The sequence below is a fragment of the Zophobas morio genome, unplaced genomic scaffold (genome assembly GCF_036711695.1).
Source record: "Zophobas morio isolate AGI-343-1 ecotype UQ-CSIRO unplaced genomic scaffold, CSIRO_AGI_Zmor_V1 ptg000004l, whole genome shotgun sequence".
Taxonomy (NCBI): domain Eukaryota; kingdom Metazoa; phylum Arthropoda; class Insecta; order Coleoptera; family Tenebrionidae; genus Zophobas; species Zophobas morio.
The window spans coordinates 7,836,383-7,853,218 of record NW_026972109.1 but is presented as its reverse complement, the minus strand read 5'-3'; the positions used below and the strand labels follow the sequence as shown (position 1 = coordinate 7,853,218).

Below are 16,836 nucleotides of genomic sequence, written 5' to 3'. Positions count from 1 at the left end.
GTACAACTATACCTAAATTACCCATGTTTGTTTATTACTAATTCTAATTCCTTATTAAGTTGGTTTTATTTGAGAACTTTTTAATAGTTTTAAAACAATCCAATGTTTCCTAATTTTGACAATTTATTTTTGAAAGTACTCGGAAAAACACATTAAAACGGTTTAGAAGACAAAGAATTGCTTAGCCTTAAATTGTAATATATTTGTAATATATTTTCATATACAAATACACCCAAAAGAGGTTACATCCTTTCATAATTTATTACATTACAACATTACATATCCTGCCTTTATGTAGACCCCTTATTAGAGAAATCATAAAATTGTTGGTGGCGAATCCAGTTTCAACAGAAATGTTAACTCTTTTCTAACGAAATTACGATGTATATTTGATGCCTTGAAATTTCGATATTTATTACAAAAGAAGATTATTACGTTTCTAAACGATTCGATCAAGATTATAATCAATACAAAAATGTTAAAGTAATGATAAGAAATATTCTCTTGCTCTAATACTTCTTGATATCGAACAGATAATCACATATTTTCTGTCAGAAAATAATTTTATAAACCTTATAACAAGTGTGGTTGTAATGGTCTTATTTAAGAAAATTTACAATCCTTGTGTGAAAATTCCATATTTTTGGTATACGTTGTACAGATTTTTCATTTCTCTGTAGTGGGAAAGTGGTAATTAACTGGTAAGAAAATCAGCAGTCAAAGATAAGGAGGTATGGAAAATATCAAAACTGTTATTTACACTAACAGTGAGTTTTGTTGGTTGCATACCACATCAAAAAGTTGCAAAAATGCAGTTCAATTTGGCTTTCTTAAAACAATGGGAACTTTATATTCGTTATTTTTCTAACCGAACGTATATCAAGACAGAAATAAATGCTTTGTCAACTCTAATAACTTATGCTTACACAATTTTGAAGTAATTACGTATTTCCCTACATCCCTAATAGGGCGCTAACGAAAACATTTTTATATAACATTAATATAATATTTACATGTTTAGCAAAAAATAAAACTTACATTTTTCTAGCATGCCGCACCGCCGCGATTGGGATAAATTAATTACTTGTACATTACACACTTTTTTGTTGGTAAGCCTCTCTTAAAATAATTTTTAAAGACACAGTCAATTCCTAACATAAAATTAATTTAACATTTATTGTATCATAAGATCTTTATGTTTGCATTAATTATGTTGTAGATATACTCCTTCGTTTCCATAGCCTTAGGTTCTACAATTCTCGACTACGAAAGCCAAGGCATTCCAAGTCCAAGAGTTACTGTTTTAATAAGTGCTTTCACTGTAAGCCTTGGTGTTTTAGCCCTCATCAATGTTCTTTGCTACATACATACATTGCGAACTGTGAGAATGAAAATTCGTTTCGTTTTTCACACTAACACTTTTTTTTAGTATTATGGTTCTGTTGTCCCCATTATCATTCTACAAATCGTTTTAGGTGGTATAGCGTCGGCGACCGCTTCCATTAACGATAGTCATATATATACGGTTGTCAAAAAAGTGTTTGACGATTACGTCCACAATCAGCAAAACGAGTACAACAAAGAAAAAGTTGATACTATTCAGCAATATGTGAGTTTATGTAAGGTCTAGAACTGAAGATATCTAAAAATTTTAGTTTCACTGCTGTGGAGTTCAAGGTCCACAGTATTGGAGTTCTGCTGGTTTAGAGTATCCTGATAGTTGTTATAATCATGTTAACACCGTCTTATACGATTCTACGACAACTGGTCGCAAACAATTGATCGTGCGACAATTGATCGCAAGCAACTCGTCGCAGCACAATTGGTCGCACGCGACAATTGATCGCGGTGACAATTGATCGCAGCGACAATTGGTCGCACGTAAATTGATCGCAGCGACAATAGATCGTACGTAAATTTATCGCAGCGTCAATTGATCGCAAGGTAAAATTCATCGGGAAGTATTTTCTTTTATTAAAACTAAATATTTTGTATTCTGAATTTTAAGTTGCAATAAATTTAGCAATCAGGTAAGGTGTAAATATCGAATTAAAAACAATTTGAATATAGATAAGTGACGAAGTTTGTAGTTGCACTTTAAAAATTAAAAAATACGAGCGTAAACACCTTGTTACATAAGATTTTTTATTAATAAATTGTCATTTTGGTTATTTTTTTTAAGAGATTGTTTCTATTTATCTCGTTGCTTATTTTACCTATTATATTATAGGAACTAGCTTCATTATAATAAGTACTCAACATAAAAACAAGTGTTTATTGTTCTTAACTAGACTACAATTATTTAAAAAATCATATTTTTAACAACCTTTAAATTTTGACACATTTTGATATAGAATTGCCTCTATTGTCTATTCTTGTCTTTATACATATCACCAAACAATAAAATTTATGAACTAATAGTACATCTAGAGTATCCATATGCAGCGAATGTAAATTCCACTGGACGGATATAATACTTATTTTAATCCCTTGTAAATTGCAACGGATCTTTTACAGGGTTTGAGAAAGGTTTACGTGTATTGTAAATATATATTGCAAAAACTTTTATTAGAGCGTCAAGAATAACTTTGTGTTACCGGGAAATCTAAGAAATGTAGGTACTTATGCAACTAAAAACTTATTTTTTAATTATTATTATGTGACTAGTATTGTACTGAAGAAAAATTCAGTTGTACCATATGTGGCTGTAAAAAAATACATATACAGGGTTAGTCACGAGAAAATTATTTCTGAAAATTATTTTTACGCAACCCAAAATACGAATACCATGTACCACTTGATACTAACTGAATTTAAAATGAAATGCTTAATTCATGATTGCTTTGAGTTTGGCAATGTCATTTTGACAATTCTGGAAAAGGAGGTTACGTAAGTGTCCATGGTGGTACCGCAGCCAGTTGGAGATCTCCGCTCGCGCCGCTAATAAGTTTGTCAGGGCTTGCTTCGAGTGCCTCTTGATCTTTTGCAACCGATTAATGACGAGAAAATTATTTCTAAAAATTCCTTTTACGATAGATATTTCTGTGACGTGTAAAACAGTCTCAGATTTAAAAAAATGGAAAAAATAATTGGTTCGCAGTTTTCCATGAATGACCCTACTACGGGCTGCTACCTGTTTTTATTCTTCTCCGCACTTTGCATCCTACAAAAATTTACAACATGGGCTGGAGAAGCCCACCTACATCCGGCAGATTAGGCAAATAATTGTGAGTATGAATAGTCGGCCTTCCGAGTGAAATGCCCTTCAATAAACTTTTCAAACTTCCCAAGCTAAAAATTAGTCACGCCATTACGAAGAACCACTACTCAGTGGCGTCGTCATCCTGGTTGTTTCTACTTTTTAACGGTATTCACTGTTTGTATTACTTGTTACTCGTGATGAATTGATTGATTTAAATATTTTAAATAATATTAATTAATACAGAATATAAATCTGTTATGTGCGTTGTTTTATTCAACAAATTTTATTCCATGAGCCGCTTCAAAAAAAAAAAAAAAACTGTACGTCACTGTCATCGGCAGTCTAATCTGGATAGTGAGGGGTACTGTACTGACACTTTACCGGTTTGGCTCGAAACCATCATTTTAAGTCTGGCACTTCCTCCAGTAAGAGCATATCCCTTTGCTCCATGGTCAAAACTAATCTTTTTACGATCTTGTTTACAGAAATGACGTAAAAGTGGAGATTGGTGTGTAGGTACTTAGCAAAGGAAACGAGATAAATTATTCATTCTTTGGTATCTACAAGTGCCGTATTAACAGTGTGAGCGTTCAAAAAAGTTCTGAATGAAAAAACATCTTTGGTTTTATCATGGATTAAAGATAATCCAGAACTAATTTGTAGTGAGCAAAAAATTGTCTGCAAAGAATGCAATAAACTCCAAGATTAATTGTTAATATATAAATTCAAATTTCTTTGCACCAAATTTATTAAAAAATATATATATTTAATTTTTTAAAATATCGAACGTAATGAAAATAATACTTTTTCACTTAAAACTGTAACGAGGGTTTTTTTTCACGATTTATCTATAACTTTTTAATTTGACAATTGTAATAATTTTAAAACCATTTTTTATTAAAGAAAAATGACGTCTAACACGTTTTGAAAGCTATTTTTTTCACTCGTGTAATTGACAAACTTTAAATTTGTGAGAAGAAAAGCTTGAATCACTTACTTGAGCGTCTAATCAATAAGACGAATAATCCAAATGAACATTACAGTAGCATACCGACGAGATGTGTCAGCATTAAAAAAAATATTTTACAATATTTTCACTTTTTTGCACTTTGGTTTAGTCGGAACTGAGCCTAATAGTTACTGTTTTTATGGAACTCGTATGTATTTATTTTGACACTTTTTTTTAGAAATAATGAAATTTTTGAGAATATAGCACATTATTTTATTTTCCTCATTCATAACAATTACTTATTTCTCTATAAACGCTATCATTTTTCGCCTGCGATCAATTGTCGCATGCGACCAGTTGTACTTGCGACGAATTGTGTTGCGATCAATTGTGACTGCGACCAGTTGTCGTTGCGACCAGTTGTCGCTGCGACCAGTTGACGCTGCGATCAGTTGTTTGCGATCAATTGTCGCGCGACGAATTGTGCACGACGAATTGACGCGGTACCGTCTTATACTTAGAGGGATGCGTATCTAAGTTTCAAGAAAGCGTTACAGCAAATCTCCGAGCTGTGGGTGGAATATCAATTGCATTTGCACTAACAAAGGTACTTTTCTTTTAAAGTAGCTAAGCTAAAAATTTAACGAACAAATTTTAGGCTTTTGGTATCATTTCATTATGCATTTTGGACAACAGAAACTCCGAAGAATCACAGAGGTTACTTGGTTAACCTTAATTTATGCCACATTCGGTTTATATACCTGAACGATGTTACTTTTTACCTACAATAAAATATGCCCTGTTTAGGGAAATTATAAAATTGATTGATTCATTTTGTTCTAATAATGTGTGCTGTCAAGCAAAATAATTTTATAAATGGCCTAGAATTTGTGGATATAGTAGTTTTATAATCATCCAACGAATTTTACAACTTTCGTGTGATAGAAGTTCTATATTTTCTGGATCGGTTGGCTGCACTTTTTATTTGTTTGTACTGGGAAAAACGGTTGATAAGGATTAAAAGATAAGTTTAGGGAGTAAGGAGATATGGAAAACAATGGTAACTATTGCATGTTACGTGCACTTTGTAAGTTTTACTGGTTTTACCATATCTATATTAAGGTAAGTCCATGAATTAAACTTACATTGAACAAATGGAAAGTTTATTTGGGAAAATTATTCTTTACTTCTCTAACCAAAGGTATCTTAAGACAATAATACGTTCTTTGTAATGATTATGATGAGTGATGACCAAAGTTCGTTGCTAGCGATATACAGGAGCTTTTATACACCCATCACCCATGTCACAAAAATTGGTCTATTCCACAACTTATAATATTATTTATTTTATTTTTTTTATTTATCAAAAAATAAACAACACATTTTTATTTCCTGGGCGCGTTAAGGAAGTACTGTAGTAGGGTCCATACCACGAACAGCTACTTTTGTTTTCTGAGCATTTAATGGCCCCTAGAGTACTAAAAAGTAGGTCTCGCATTGCCTGTCTGTCCGTGTCGATTTTTATTAGACAGATTTCCGAAACTACTAGACCGATTGTCCTCAAATTTTATATGTAAGTTTAGAATATTGTATACGCTTCATTTATTCAAATTGATATACTTATATGTCCTTGGTAAATTGTTGATGACCTCATCAAAAAATTTTGTGCCTGAAACATATACGCATATACGTATACATGCTCCTTTATGTATACATTTATACCATGTCTTTATTTTAATTTAGGTATAGGGGTTGCCATAAAAAAATTAAATTGGCAAAATTAAATTTTATAATTCTTCGAAGAATCTATATTTGTTCGTCTGTCTTCCGTCTAAATACTTTAGACTAGTTTTTCTAGCATATGCGGGTGCTTTGAGGACGAAATGTCAGTGGCTTGTATAATCAACATCTTTTTGTTGGTAAGTCTATTTAAAAACTACTGCTCCTTTTATTTAACGTTTGGAGATGGCGTGAATTTACAATAATTTTTTAACATCAAATAGCAACAACGTTAGAATACACATTCACATCCTAACGTAAAATTAATTTAACATTATTTATGTCGTTAACACTTTTATCTTAATATTAATAATGTAATAATCATATTGTAGGCATGCTCCATCACTTTCATGGGCTTAGGTTCTTCAGTTTTCAGAGAGGAAAGTGAAATAATTCCAAGATTCGCAAGTGCTTCATTAGGCACTTTTGCTATAGTCACTGGTTTTTGCATGCTGATCTTTTCTATCTGCGGCGTTTGTTTGGACGACGCGTATAAGAATACTGTGAGAATGAAAATTTCGTTTTGATTTTGAAAACAATTTTTTTTCTAGTATTATGTTTCTGTTGCTATCCTTATCATTCTACAAATCTTAGCTCTAGCGGCTACTATTCAAAACAATGTCTACGTTTATACTGCTGTCAAAACAGTGTTTGATGATTATGTCCACGATCCGCAAAGCGAGAACAATAAAAAAATTGTTGATTCTGCTCAGCAAGCTGTGAGTTTATTTAAGATTAAGTACTAACAACACTTAAAAATTTTTAGTTTGAATGTTGTGGAGTTGAAGGTCCACAGTACTGGATTTCTTCTGGTTTCAAGCAGTATCCCGCTAGTTGTTACAAACTGAGCTCGACTGATCAAGAATTATACGGTCGGGGATGCGTATCTAGCATTCGAGAAAGAAGGATGCCAAAATTCAACGCCCTTGGTGGAATAGCAGCTATATCAGTGATATTGGAGGTATTTTTTACGTGGTTAAGACAAAATTGTAACGAGTATATTCTAGGGTCTTGATGTCATTTATTTTTACATCTCAAAGAAGGGCGATTCTTCAGAATCGCGAAAATTACTTGGCTAATTGTAAACTGAAATACATGCAATGTTCATTGCATAATTCCATTAAAAACTTGGTTTTATTTGCAAAGTTTGTACAATTTCACAACAATCCGAATTTTTTAAGGTGAGAATTTTGTCTTTTTACTTCCTGAGCGTATGTACATCGAAGCTTTCAAATATAGCAAACAAAAAAACTTCAAAAGAATTGATTGTTTTCCTTTCATTTTGAGAAAATACATCGTTTTCGCTAATTTTCGAGTTTTGTACTTGTTTTAAAAATCTATTCTGTTTTCTGATAGTACAACATTTGTTATTAAAAAAATATTGCGGTTCTAAATATTTCGATCAAGTTTATAATGAATGCTCAAATAAAAAATTGGTTTAAAGAGTTTAGACAGTACTTCCCTCGCTGTCGGAAACTTGACGACTGCATGCCTATTGTGTTTTTATTCTCATTACATTTTTGTAGTGGTAATGTAAAAAAAAAATTGCGATGACGTCATCAATATTTTTTCAAGGACACGTATATCAGTTGGAATAGATGTTGTGTAATACTAAGAATAAGATTATTGTATTCCCAAATTTTCGGAAAAATGAATTGGGTCGTTTTGAATATTGATTTGTAATAATCAATAAAATAACGAAACAATTTACTCACGTATACGGCGCCGGCGTGTACTAGGAGAGGCAACTGAAAATCGTTTATGTATAAGCATTCTTAATTTAAGACGACAAGCGTAACATAGCATACGTGAGAGTCAAACAAAGAAACTGTAAACAAAACCGATGGTGGTCTAGAGATTTTTATTGCCTCGACTTCCGCTTATTATATAAAACATTGGGTTTTATTTTAACTTTTGACGGTGGAATTCACAATTGGTTGATTATAAACATGTCTATACTACATACGCGCACAAAACAAATGCACGTCTGTAATGTTAAAGTAAATAGAAATAAGCGTGCTACCCTTATGTTTCAACCGAGTTTTTACTTTACAAAATTTTGTGTCTACCAAATTGGGTTGGTCCAATGTAATACTAATAATAAGTGTTGCCTTTAATTTAATCAATAAAATAAATTGGCCTCATTAATTTTTTTGAGCCACCTCTTAAGCAAATCTAAAAAATATGAATGGAATGATAAATCACAAGTACAGACTCATCATATTTTCTACATTTTAGATAGGATTTATTCAGCAAAATTTTGGGGTGACGTCATCAATTTTTTAGAGGGATGAACAAATACATTTTGATAAAAAATTTACCATGCTTATGATAACTTTAAAACATCTCCAAGATTTCACAGCATTTGGTTCTGTAATTCCTGATTAAATCAATAAAATAAATTGACGCATTCATTAATTTTTTCAGTCACCCTGTATATGCAAATCGAAAAAATTTGAATGGAATGATAAATCACAAGAAGAGACTCACCATATTTTGTACATTTTAGATATGATTTATTCAGCAAACTTTTGAGCTGATATCATCAAGTTTTTGGAGGAGATTAAGATTTATGATGCTCTTTAGAGCCTTAAAACATCTGCAACATTGAAAAAACATTCGGGTTAGCAGATTCAAAATTAAATTGGAAAATGTTGTTTTATAATTTTGATTTTTTTCCAAAAATCTGGACGTTTCGGGTAAAAACTGTGTAGGACTATGTTATTTTATATAATTTAAGACCCATTTACTATGTACAATTTTGAAGTGACGTCATCGCATTAGTGGTGGGGATGATTAGACAAATTTTGTTTAGCGTTTTACCATCTACATGATACTCCTAATATAAGTACAAAATTTCGTAACAATCGGTCCAGTACTTTCCGGGACGGCAGACAGACGGACAGACGGACAGACAGACGGACAGACGGACAGACAGACGGACAGACAGACGGAAATGGGAGACCTATTTCTTCGTCTTCTCGGGCTCATGAAAGATCGAGAAAACGTAAAAGTAGAGAGTCGGCCGACGGACTCGATTACAATACTTCCTTTGCTTACGCTCGGGAAGTAAAAAGTGTTATAAATTCCTCACAAAAATATTATTTTGTTCTAATAATGTGTGTTGTCGCGCAAGTAATATCATTTATTATCTTCGGTCAGAAAATAATTTTATAAATGGCACAGCTAGAATATGTGGTTAAACTGGTAGTAGTTAAGCTGATAAGTACGTATTAAAAGATATAAATCATAACTATTATTATCTTCACGACACTCTTGACAATTATTTACCAATAATATAAAAATCGGTTAGGATTAGGTAATAAAAATGTGTACTTTGTGAGTTTTACTGGTTTCATACCATATCTACATTAAGGTACAGGGTGGATATCAAGGTAAAGATTGTCCAGAATTATATGAATTTTATGGACTCCCAAAGTTAATTTGTTTTACAGCCCTGTTGTCAATTTTATTGTACAGCTGAAGAGCGGGGTGAACTCAGGTACAGAAAACATCGGCTTTCCCCTGACAGGCTCTTTACCTGTACAATAGAATTGACGCCTGGGCTGTAAAATGAATTAACGTTGGGAGTCCATAAAATTCATATAATTCTGGACAATCTTTATCTAAATACCTTGGTGATTATTTTATCTGTTCACGCCTGAATAAGTCCGAATAGGCAACACATTTTACTTTCCTTAATCGACTTCGTCTTAAATTTTTTATAAATAATAAATAACGTGTAAATGGCAATGATTGCGCTAAAATTATGACAACTTAGTTTAACTTCTGGTAACAGTGGTTTCAAATTCCGAAAGAACCGATATGTTTTTAACTTTGGGAAAGTGTGATGGAAATTTCGATACTGCCGTTCGTTTGCATGGCAGACGATACAATTCTTTCTAACCAAGCATTCAGAAAAATCGAAAAAAAATAAGAGAACTTGATTGGTTTAAGAAAACTAAAGTTAGATGTAGATTAGTCAGAATTCGGTTTTCAACATCCTGAGTGCAAACAGATTTCACCCATGCCATTTCATCCCTTCCAATTCAAAATGACGATCATATAACACCCGAGATTCTAATTATTAGACTACTGTTAGACTACGCTGAAATTTTGCACGCAGTTAGTGCTGTGTGGAGAAGGATGAGGCGGACAGTTTAAGTACTTATTATAGGATACCTGTTTATTTATTTTATTTTATTGATGTCTCCATGTCTGTTTAAGGATCTAATAAATTACGTTTTATTTTCTTTAAAGTTTGCCATTATTAGTCGCTTGACGTATTTGTTGTCATTATGACAGTGTGATTTTTGTGTTGTTGCTATGACTGCTAATTTAAAAAGATTAATAGATTGATCAAAGTTGCTTATTATATGTATAATGTGTTGCCTACACGAAAGTATCCAGGTGTGAACAGTTAAAATAATCTCCTTGTAAGTTCAGGAATTAAACTTCCATTAAACCGATGTAAAGTTTATTTGGGTTTATTTCTTTAATCGAAGATATCTTAAGACGACAATCAGTGCTTGTAACGAAGCAAATTTCACGGACAGGAAACCGGGCGTGGTAAAAATGTTAATAGAAAATAATCAGCAAACACCGTTGGCATTGGATGATGAAACTTTTCGAAAATTAAAGCAGGAGTCACTTAATAATACTTTGAATGCACTTAACATAGATGATTTTAAAGAACTTATGAGCAATATCGATGGATGGTTAAGAAAAAAAGACGAGAAGAATTTAACAAAGAAAAGAGTGCAAGAGACGCAGCAATATTATCCCGTAAGTGAACAAATATGAAGCAACATTATTATGAACTGATCGGTTACAGAAACACTAGAGAAATGAGTGGATTTTTGTGACATGGGTTATTAATAGGTCCTCATAGAATCACCTTTATAAATAATAGGATGCGAATTTTATTTCTACAATTTAGTAATTATAATTTTTATTACTGCTACTATTACTATGTATTTTTCTGTTAGGTAAAGATGAATTCTGTTGTTGTATTTTTTGTTGATTCAGATTATGTCTATAAAGCAAATACAATTTTTTTTACAAATACATTTCTATTTTATGCGTTTTTTGTATGTTACGCTTGATTGAAATAGCACATTAATTAATAAAAAAAACTAAAGCTGTATTATTAAGTTTCATTATGTTGGATAAAAGACGCAACAATCATATACAATTATAATCACATACTTAAGTTGGTTATGCCCTGCAAGTAGGTATGTCTGGAGGAAAGCATGATTATACAGTTTTTGGTGTGACCCTAAGTACATTAATATTAGATTTTAAGGCAGGTTATACGCAAACACAAACGATGATCAACTTATTATGAATTATATTTATCATTTCGATACTAATTCTGTTGTGATAACTGGGGGTTAATCCTTTTGGTAATTCAATGAGATTACATATATTTCAATTTGCCACATTTTTTAAATGACAAGTGTAAACACCTACGTTTGAATTTACCGGGTTTTTCAATGACAGCTCAGGCATGCGCATACATACAGGTTCTTAGGCACAAATACCGTATGCTGCGTGTACCGATCGCCGCGCCGCGTACGTGACCATAGGCATAGATGAGATAGAAATAGATGGGCGACTCTCTCACTCAAAACGTGTATTGAATTTCTGCGCCATCTATATTTGCCGCCACAAACCAAAGTGACCAAAATCAACAACATGTGTTAGAAACCTGTAATTATATACCGGGAGGTCACGATCGGAAAATTCAAATCTTTTATTTTGTTTAAATTGTTTAAAATATATAAACACAAAAATATGTGGAAACAACATATATTGAAGCAAATTAACATTAAAAAAAAATAGAAGTAACATATGAACAATTAAATAATATGAACTATAATGTGTATATAAACTAAAATGAAATATATATAAAATGAAATATGTAAATAAAGTAAAATCAAAATAATATGTACTACTGCTTTCGTCTTTTTAAATACTTCTGATAAGCCAAAGCGTCTACAGGATCTTGAGTAACATACCGTAAATCCTTGCCAGACAATTTTTTATTCACATTTCTGATATAAGAATATAAAAGCACGTTCACGCAAACGTTAATAAATTTGATGGCATTCCCCTGATGTTGTAAGCAGAAAAGTGTGGGAATATTAGTATTGTCAGCTAGTAATGTTCGGAGTTTTCTTTTGATTTCATAACACAAAATACAGTTTGGAATAAACTATAACAGTGTGATGGTAACTTCCCTAAAAATCCTGGAAAACTTACTAGATGGACGAATTAACTGACATCCTTCGTAAGTCCTTTCAGAAATTAGCAGATTTTCCTTCAACATCGTATCTGAACTACACATTATCTGTTTACAAAACTTGCACGGGTTTTTGCCCAGAATTTTTATACCTACGTATCCAGCAACATAGTTAGATGCAAAGTTCACTGCAGTTTCTGTTGCAGAAATTTCAGATTGAGGAAAATTTAAGTTATCAATATGGGGTCCTATAGCATGCACTTGCATCGGATTTATGAGGAACAGTTTTAAATTATCTAGAGGACCGGTTGATTCATCAGATTCGCAGTTAGCTCCTACGGAATATGGTGATACAAAATTATTAACCAATAATGATTTGCAAGAAGATATAAAAGCAGAACAAGTAGGATTTGTATTCCGCGCTCCATGACTTCTAATGCAGGAAAAAAAAATTCTCTACAGGGTCTTGATTGAAACAGCGACCAGCGTATTGTTTGAAATTTTCTGAAAATAATTTAGGTGTTAAATAAATTAATGCACGAATTGAAAACACCCAATTTTTTAAACAAGGCGGTCGAATTGGTGAATTGGAATGCGGTACTGTAAAGAACATGGATGAAAGGATGGGTAGTGCAGAATTCCAAAATGAAACATGGTTAGAATTTTGTGTCACCACAGACCGCAGCTCTTTTCCGGGTAATGGATATTTTAATTCGCCATTGACACTGTCAAAAAGTTCATAAAAAAAAAGCAACAAATCAGCTGTATTTGTTGATGTGGGATCTATATAAAACTTTGATTCTGTTGAAAGTTCCGTGCTTACACGGGCTGCAGCATGCATGGCAGTACCGACTGTATGACTAAATACCTGAGTGCAATTTTTCACCTTCATTTTCTTAATTTTTGTTGGTATTACGTGCTCATCTGTTAATTTACAAAATTGGCTGTAATAATTACCGTGACTTTTATCCAGCTCATACAGTCGAACTATATGAGACCAAGACGCTACTTTTGCTATACCTTGTTGTTCAAAATGTAGATCTTTGTATAATAACATATTTCTGATACATTTCATTAGATGAGGAAAATCGTACAAGTGCACAATTTCCTCGCCATCTATCAAATAACCTTGTAATCTATTCTCTCTACCTTGTACGTAAAAATGTCTTCTGGTATTTGCTAATAATAGATTAATTACAGCTTGGTTAGTAGTACCTTGATCTGATATAGTTGCCACTATCCTCAAACCGCAACCTTTTAAATGACGAATAACTTCTGTTAGAATTTTGCATAGATCACTGGTTGATGTAGTTCCTTGACAGAAAGTGAAGCACACTACTTGTTTCCATTTAGTATGAATACCTTTAACCATAAAAGTCAAGGCATGGTCGGCAAATTCCAATCGTCGATTTGGTCCTCCGTGGTCTACAAAACCTTCAACAGAATCTGTTTTTCGATTATATGTCAAACCAGGGGACAAAGCGATTTCATCAAACATTAAAACGCAATATTTCTCAATAGTTTTTAATTTTGAAACCCGTTTTTTCAAATGTTCGAAAAGAGGTTCATTAATACCGGCGCGGAATGGGATGGTATTTAACATGGTACTAAGTACTTTTCTAGACGGTAAACTAAAAATTTTTGATAAAAACTTATAACCTTTTCCACTTTGTTTCATTATTGCCAAAGCTAAAATTTTATCGTCGATGGTAAATCGCCGTCCCCTAGATTTGAATTTTTGTGTTCTCAATTGTGACATAATAAAGTTTGCTGTAATTTCATTCACATCTTTTAAATACCCAAGTAATCCTGCATTGCTTTGTAAATAATTCACCTTGCTCCTAATTGAACTTTGTTTATATCGCAACTTAGTGGCTACTTGCTGCAAGTACTTTGCTTTTTTATAAAAAAAACTTAGCTTGAGGCACTAGGTCTTCTTGACGAGTAACTCCACCAGAACGGAGTAATCCTTTATTCTTCTTAAAAGTCATTGGATCTAGATTGGGATATGAAGACAAATTAGTAAAGCAAATAGCTTAACATTAATAATAATAATCACAACAATATACATTTACAAACTTAGTTACAGAAATTACTACCAAAGTAACTCCATTGTCAAAGATTTATTTAAATTATTAAAAACAAACTTACATGTAAGATGATCCAGGTGTTTATGTTCTGCTGATGAAGTGACCACATGTGATGTACTTATTGGTAGAAATACGCTCGTTTCTTCGTGAACAGAGGGATCTGTTAACAAATAATTGAAATTGACAAAATGTTAACAAAAAAAAAGATTGTTTGTACTTCTAGACATCTCCGGTAGAAATAGAAACTTTTTTGTATTCGTTTTCACCTTGCCAGCGTACACTTTCAGGGGAGTCTTTACACTCAAGGTTTCTGGTGAATATGTCGATGTTGAAGGGATCATTTGAAGTGACTCTACGACATGAAAAAACTAACTATTCTGAATTATTTAACATTTAAATTGTTAAACCTTTTAATTTTTCGGGGGTGATGTATTTATATTCCTGCGCACCACGATAAAAACAATTTTCCTCATTTGACGGTTCATGAAATGCTAGAAGTAAATATATGCATTTCATGCAGCTTATAATAAAAATAAATATGTAACAACTTACCGGGCAAGTTTAAAGTGGGAAGGCTATATCTTAATAGTCGCCTGTTATCATCTCTACATACATGTGAAAAATGATTTTCACATACTACGTAACTTTTATGTAAAGATTTTATTCCCCAACAGATTCTTGGATTTCCAACTCGATGGATCCATATATCCGCAACTTCTTTTAGCCTTGGAATAAAGAATCTAATAAAAAAGATATATATTTTATTATTTCAATATATGTTATCACGTAACATTATGCGTAATAAACTTTTTTCCCGACCCTTCACGTAAGTCGGAAATAGTGAAATAGTGTCACTTACCTCCCTAGAGCTACTTACCTCGCTAGGGAAGCAAGTGAAACGACAGAACTCAATACAAGAACACCGTTTAATTTTACGATTTTTTGTAACAAAAATTAACACAATGTATTTTTGAAATTATCTTTAATTGATACCCTTAGCAACACTGTGATAACCCAAACTTCCCGCCTTAAAATTTGACCTTGAAACAGTTTGAAAGGCCCGCGAAAAATTCAAAAATTCAAAGTTTGGCCTTGGCTATGATCGTCTAACAAATAGGAACCTACGTTGTGTTTTTTTTTTTTTGTTTTTGAAAAATGGCGGGAAGACGTTCTTTCATACAAGTGCATACACTGTCGAGAGCGCAAGAAATAATAGACAAAAATTGTTTTGGAGGGGGGGAAACGGCACCACCCTCACAGGGGGAAAGACGCTGCGAAGAATTACCCCTCAGCGCAAAAACCCCCTTTGGTTTTATTCCCGGACGACATATTATTACATTTCAAACACCTTAAGATATGTGAAAGAAAAACACTCGCGAATTGACAGACATACACACACGAAAAACGAACAAACGGAAATTCTGTACATCTGTTTGGAATCAATGCAAATATTTGAATATCACAAATTTAGTAAAACAAAGCAAAAGCTGAATCAAGTAACTGGATGCAAGTACACAAGTTATTACAGGCGTGTGGCGGCCGATCTCCCTTTCCTTTTTTTTTTTTTTACGGCAGTTAACAGGAGCACAAGAAAAGTACCCCTGGAGCGTTGTAGCATAAGCGGAGTCTGAGCTACCGGTCTGGAACTGTTCTCCCCCCGCGACGATGATTCTATCTATCGCAAAGCCTACCCCACACGCATATCCCATGACGAACTTTGCCCTGCGGAACTAGGCCATTACGGTCGTCCAACCCGCAAAGATCTCGACTATTGGGCCAAATCGAGAAATTCACCACGTCGGCGGCCGCCCCCTGAATCTATCCAAACCTGTGGACTTGTACAGGTGGCGCGATATCTCGCCAGCTCGACTAGGAACCAAACCTCGCTTCTGCCACGTTTTCTGTGTCATTTAACCTCAGTTCCATTTTAAAATATTCAATCTCTTATAACTCTGATATTAACAACAACTGAACAAGTGTTAAAGTGTCAAAAAGCAATAAACAACATTTAGATTCGCCATACAACCTTGTGAAATTTTAAACAATAAATAATTCGTATGTGAGATTAAAGTTGGACATCAATTAATTTATATCATAGAAACATTCACCAACAAAGTATTTACAAAACAAAACTTAGCAAGGATTTATGCAACAAAGATCTGGTGCGAAATAAACTTGTACAAATGGAAACATTATGTGAGGTTAAAACTGTAGAACATGAGATTTACGTTTAATCAAAATTATACCACAAACAAAATTACTGAGGTTAAAATTGTGAGATTAAATAAATATAGTATGTATGAGGTGGAAGATTGCAGAGTTACCAAAATTTACAGGAGATTAATATTTGCCACACTTTATCAACGGTTCAAACAAAGAGTTTACATTATGCCAAATTATATCATGATCTAAATGATTGGTTACTTCAAAAATAATTTACTTTGAGAAGTTAAAATACTACGAACTGGTTACCCCAACAAAACACATAATAAACAAATACAAAAATATCCAATCATCGCTCCGAGGGAAAAAGCGTCTCGGTGATGTAAGTTCCAAAATCGTTGCGAGGAAA

General features: G+C 33.0%; 1 protein-coding gene across 3 annotated transcripts; it reads left to right on the top strand.

Annotated features, from left to right (window-relative positions):
- Positions 1-5,187: 5,187 nt before the first annotated feature.
- LOC135134804 (23 kDa integral membrane protein-like) lies at positions 5,188-10,952 on the top strand. 3 transcript variants are annotated; one of them, XM_064063652.1, is made up of 8 exons: positions 5,188-5,273; positions 6,010-6,070; positions 6,263-6,433; positions 6,482-6,649; positions 6,697-6,891; positions 6,938-7,111; positions 10,487-10,715; positions 10,765-10,952. In XM_064063652.1, exons 1-6 carry the CDS (start codon positions 5,209-5,211, stop codon positions 7,007-7,009), a joined length of 732 nt encoding a protein of 243 aa, XP_063919722.1. In that variant the 5' UTR covers positions 5,188-5,208; the 3' UTR covers positions 7,010-7,111; positions 10,487-10,715; positions 10,765-10,952. The 3 variants fall into 3 exon arrangements, with proteins under 3 accessions (XP_063919722.1, XP_063919716.1, XP_063919708.1); XM_064063646.1 differs by having other exon boundaries at positions 6,001-6,070; XM_064063638.1 differs by lacking the exon at positions 5,188-5,273 and adding an exon at positions 5,557-5,724.
- The last annotated feature ends 5,884 nt before the right edge of the window (positions 10,953-16,836 follow it).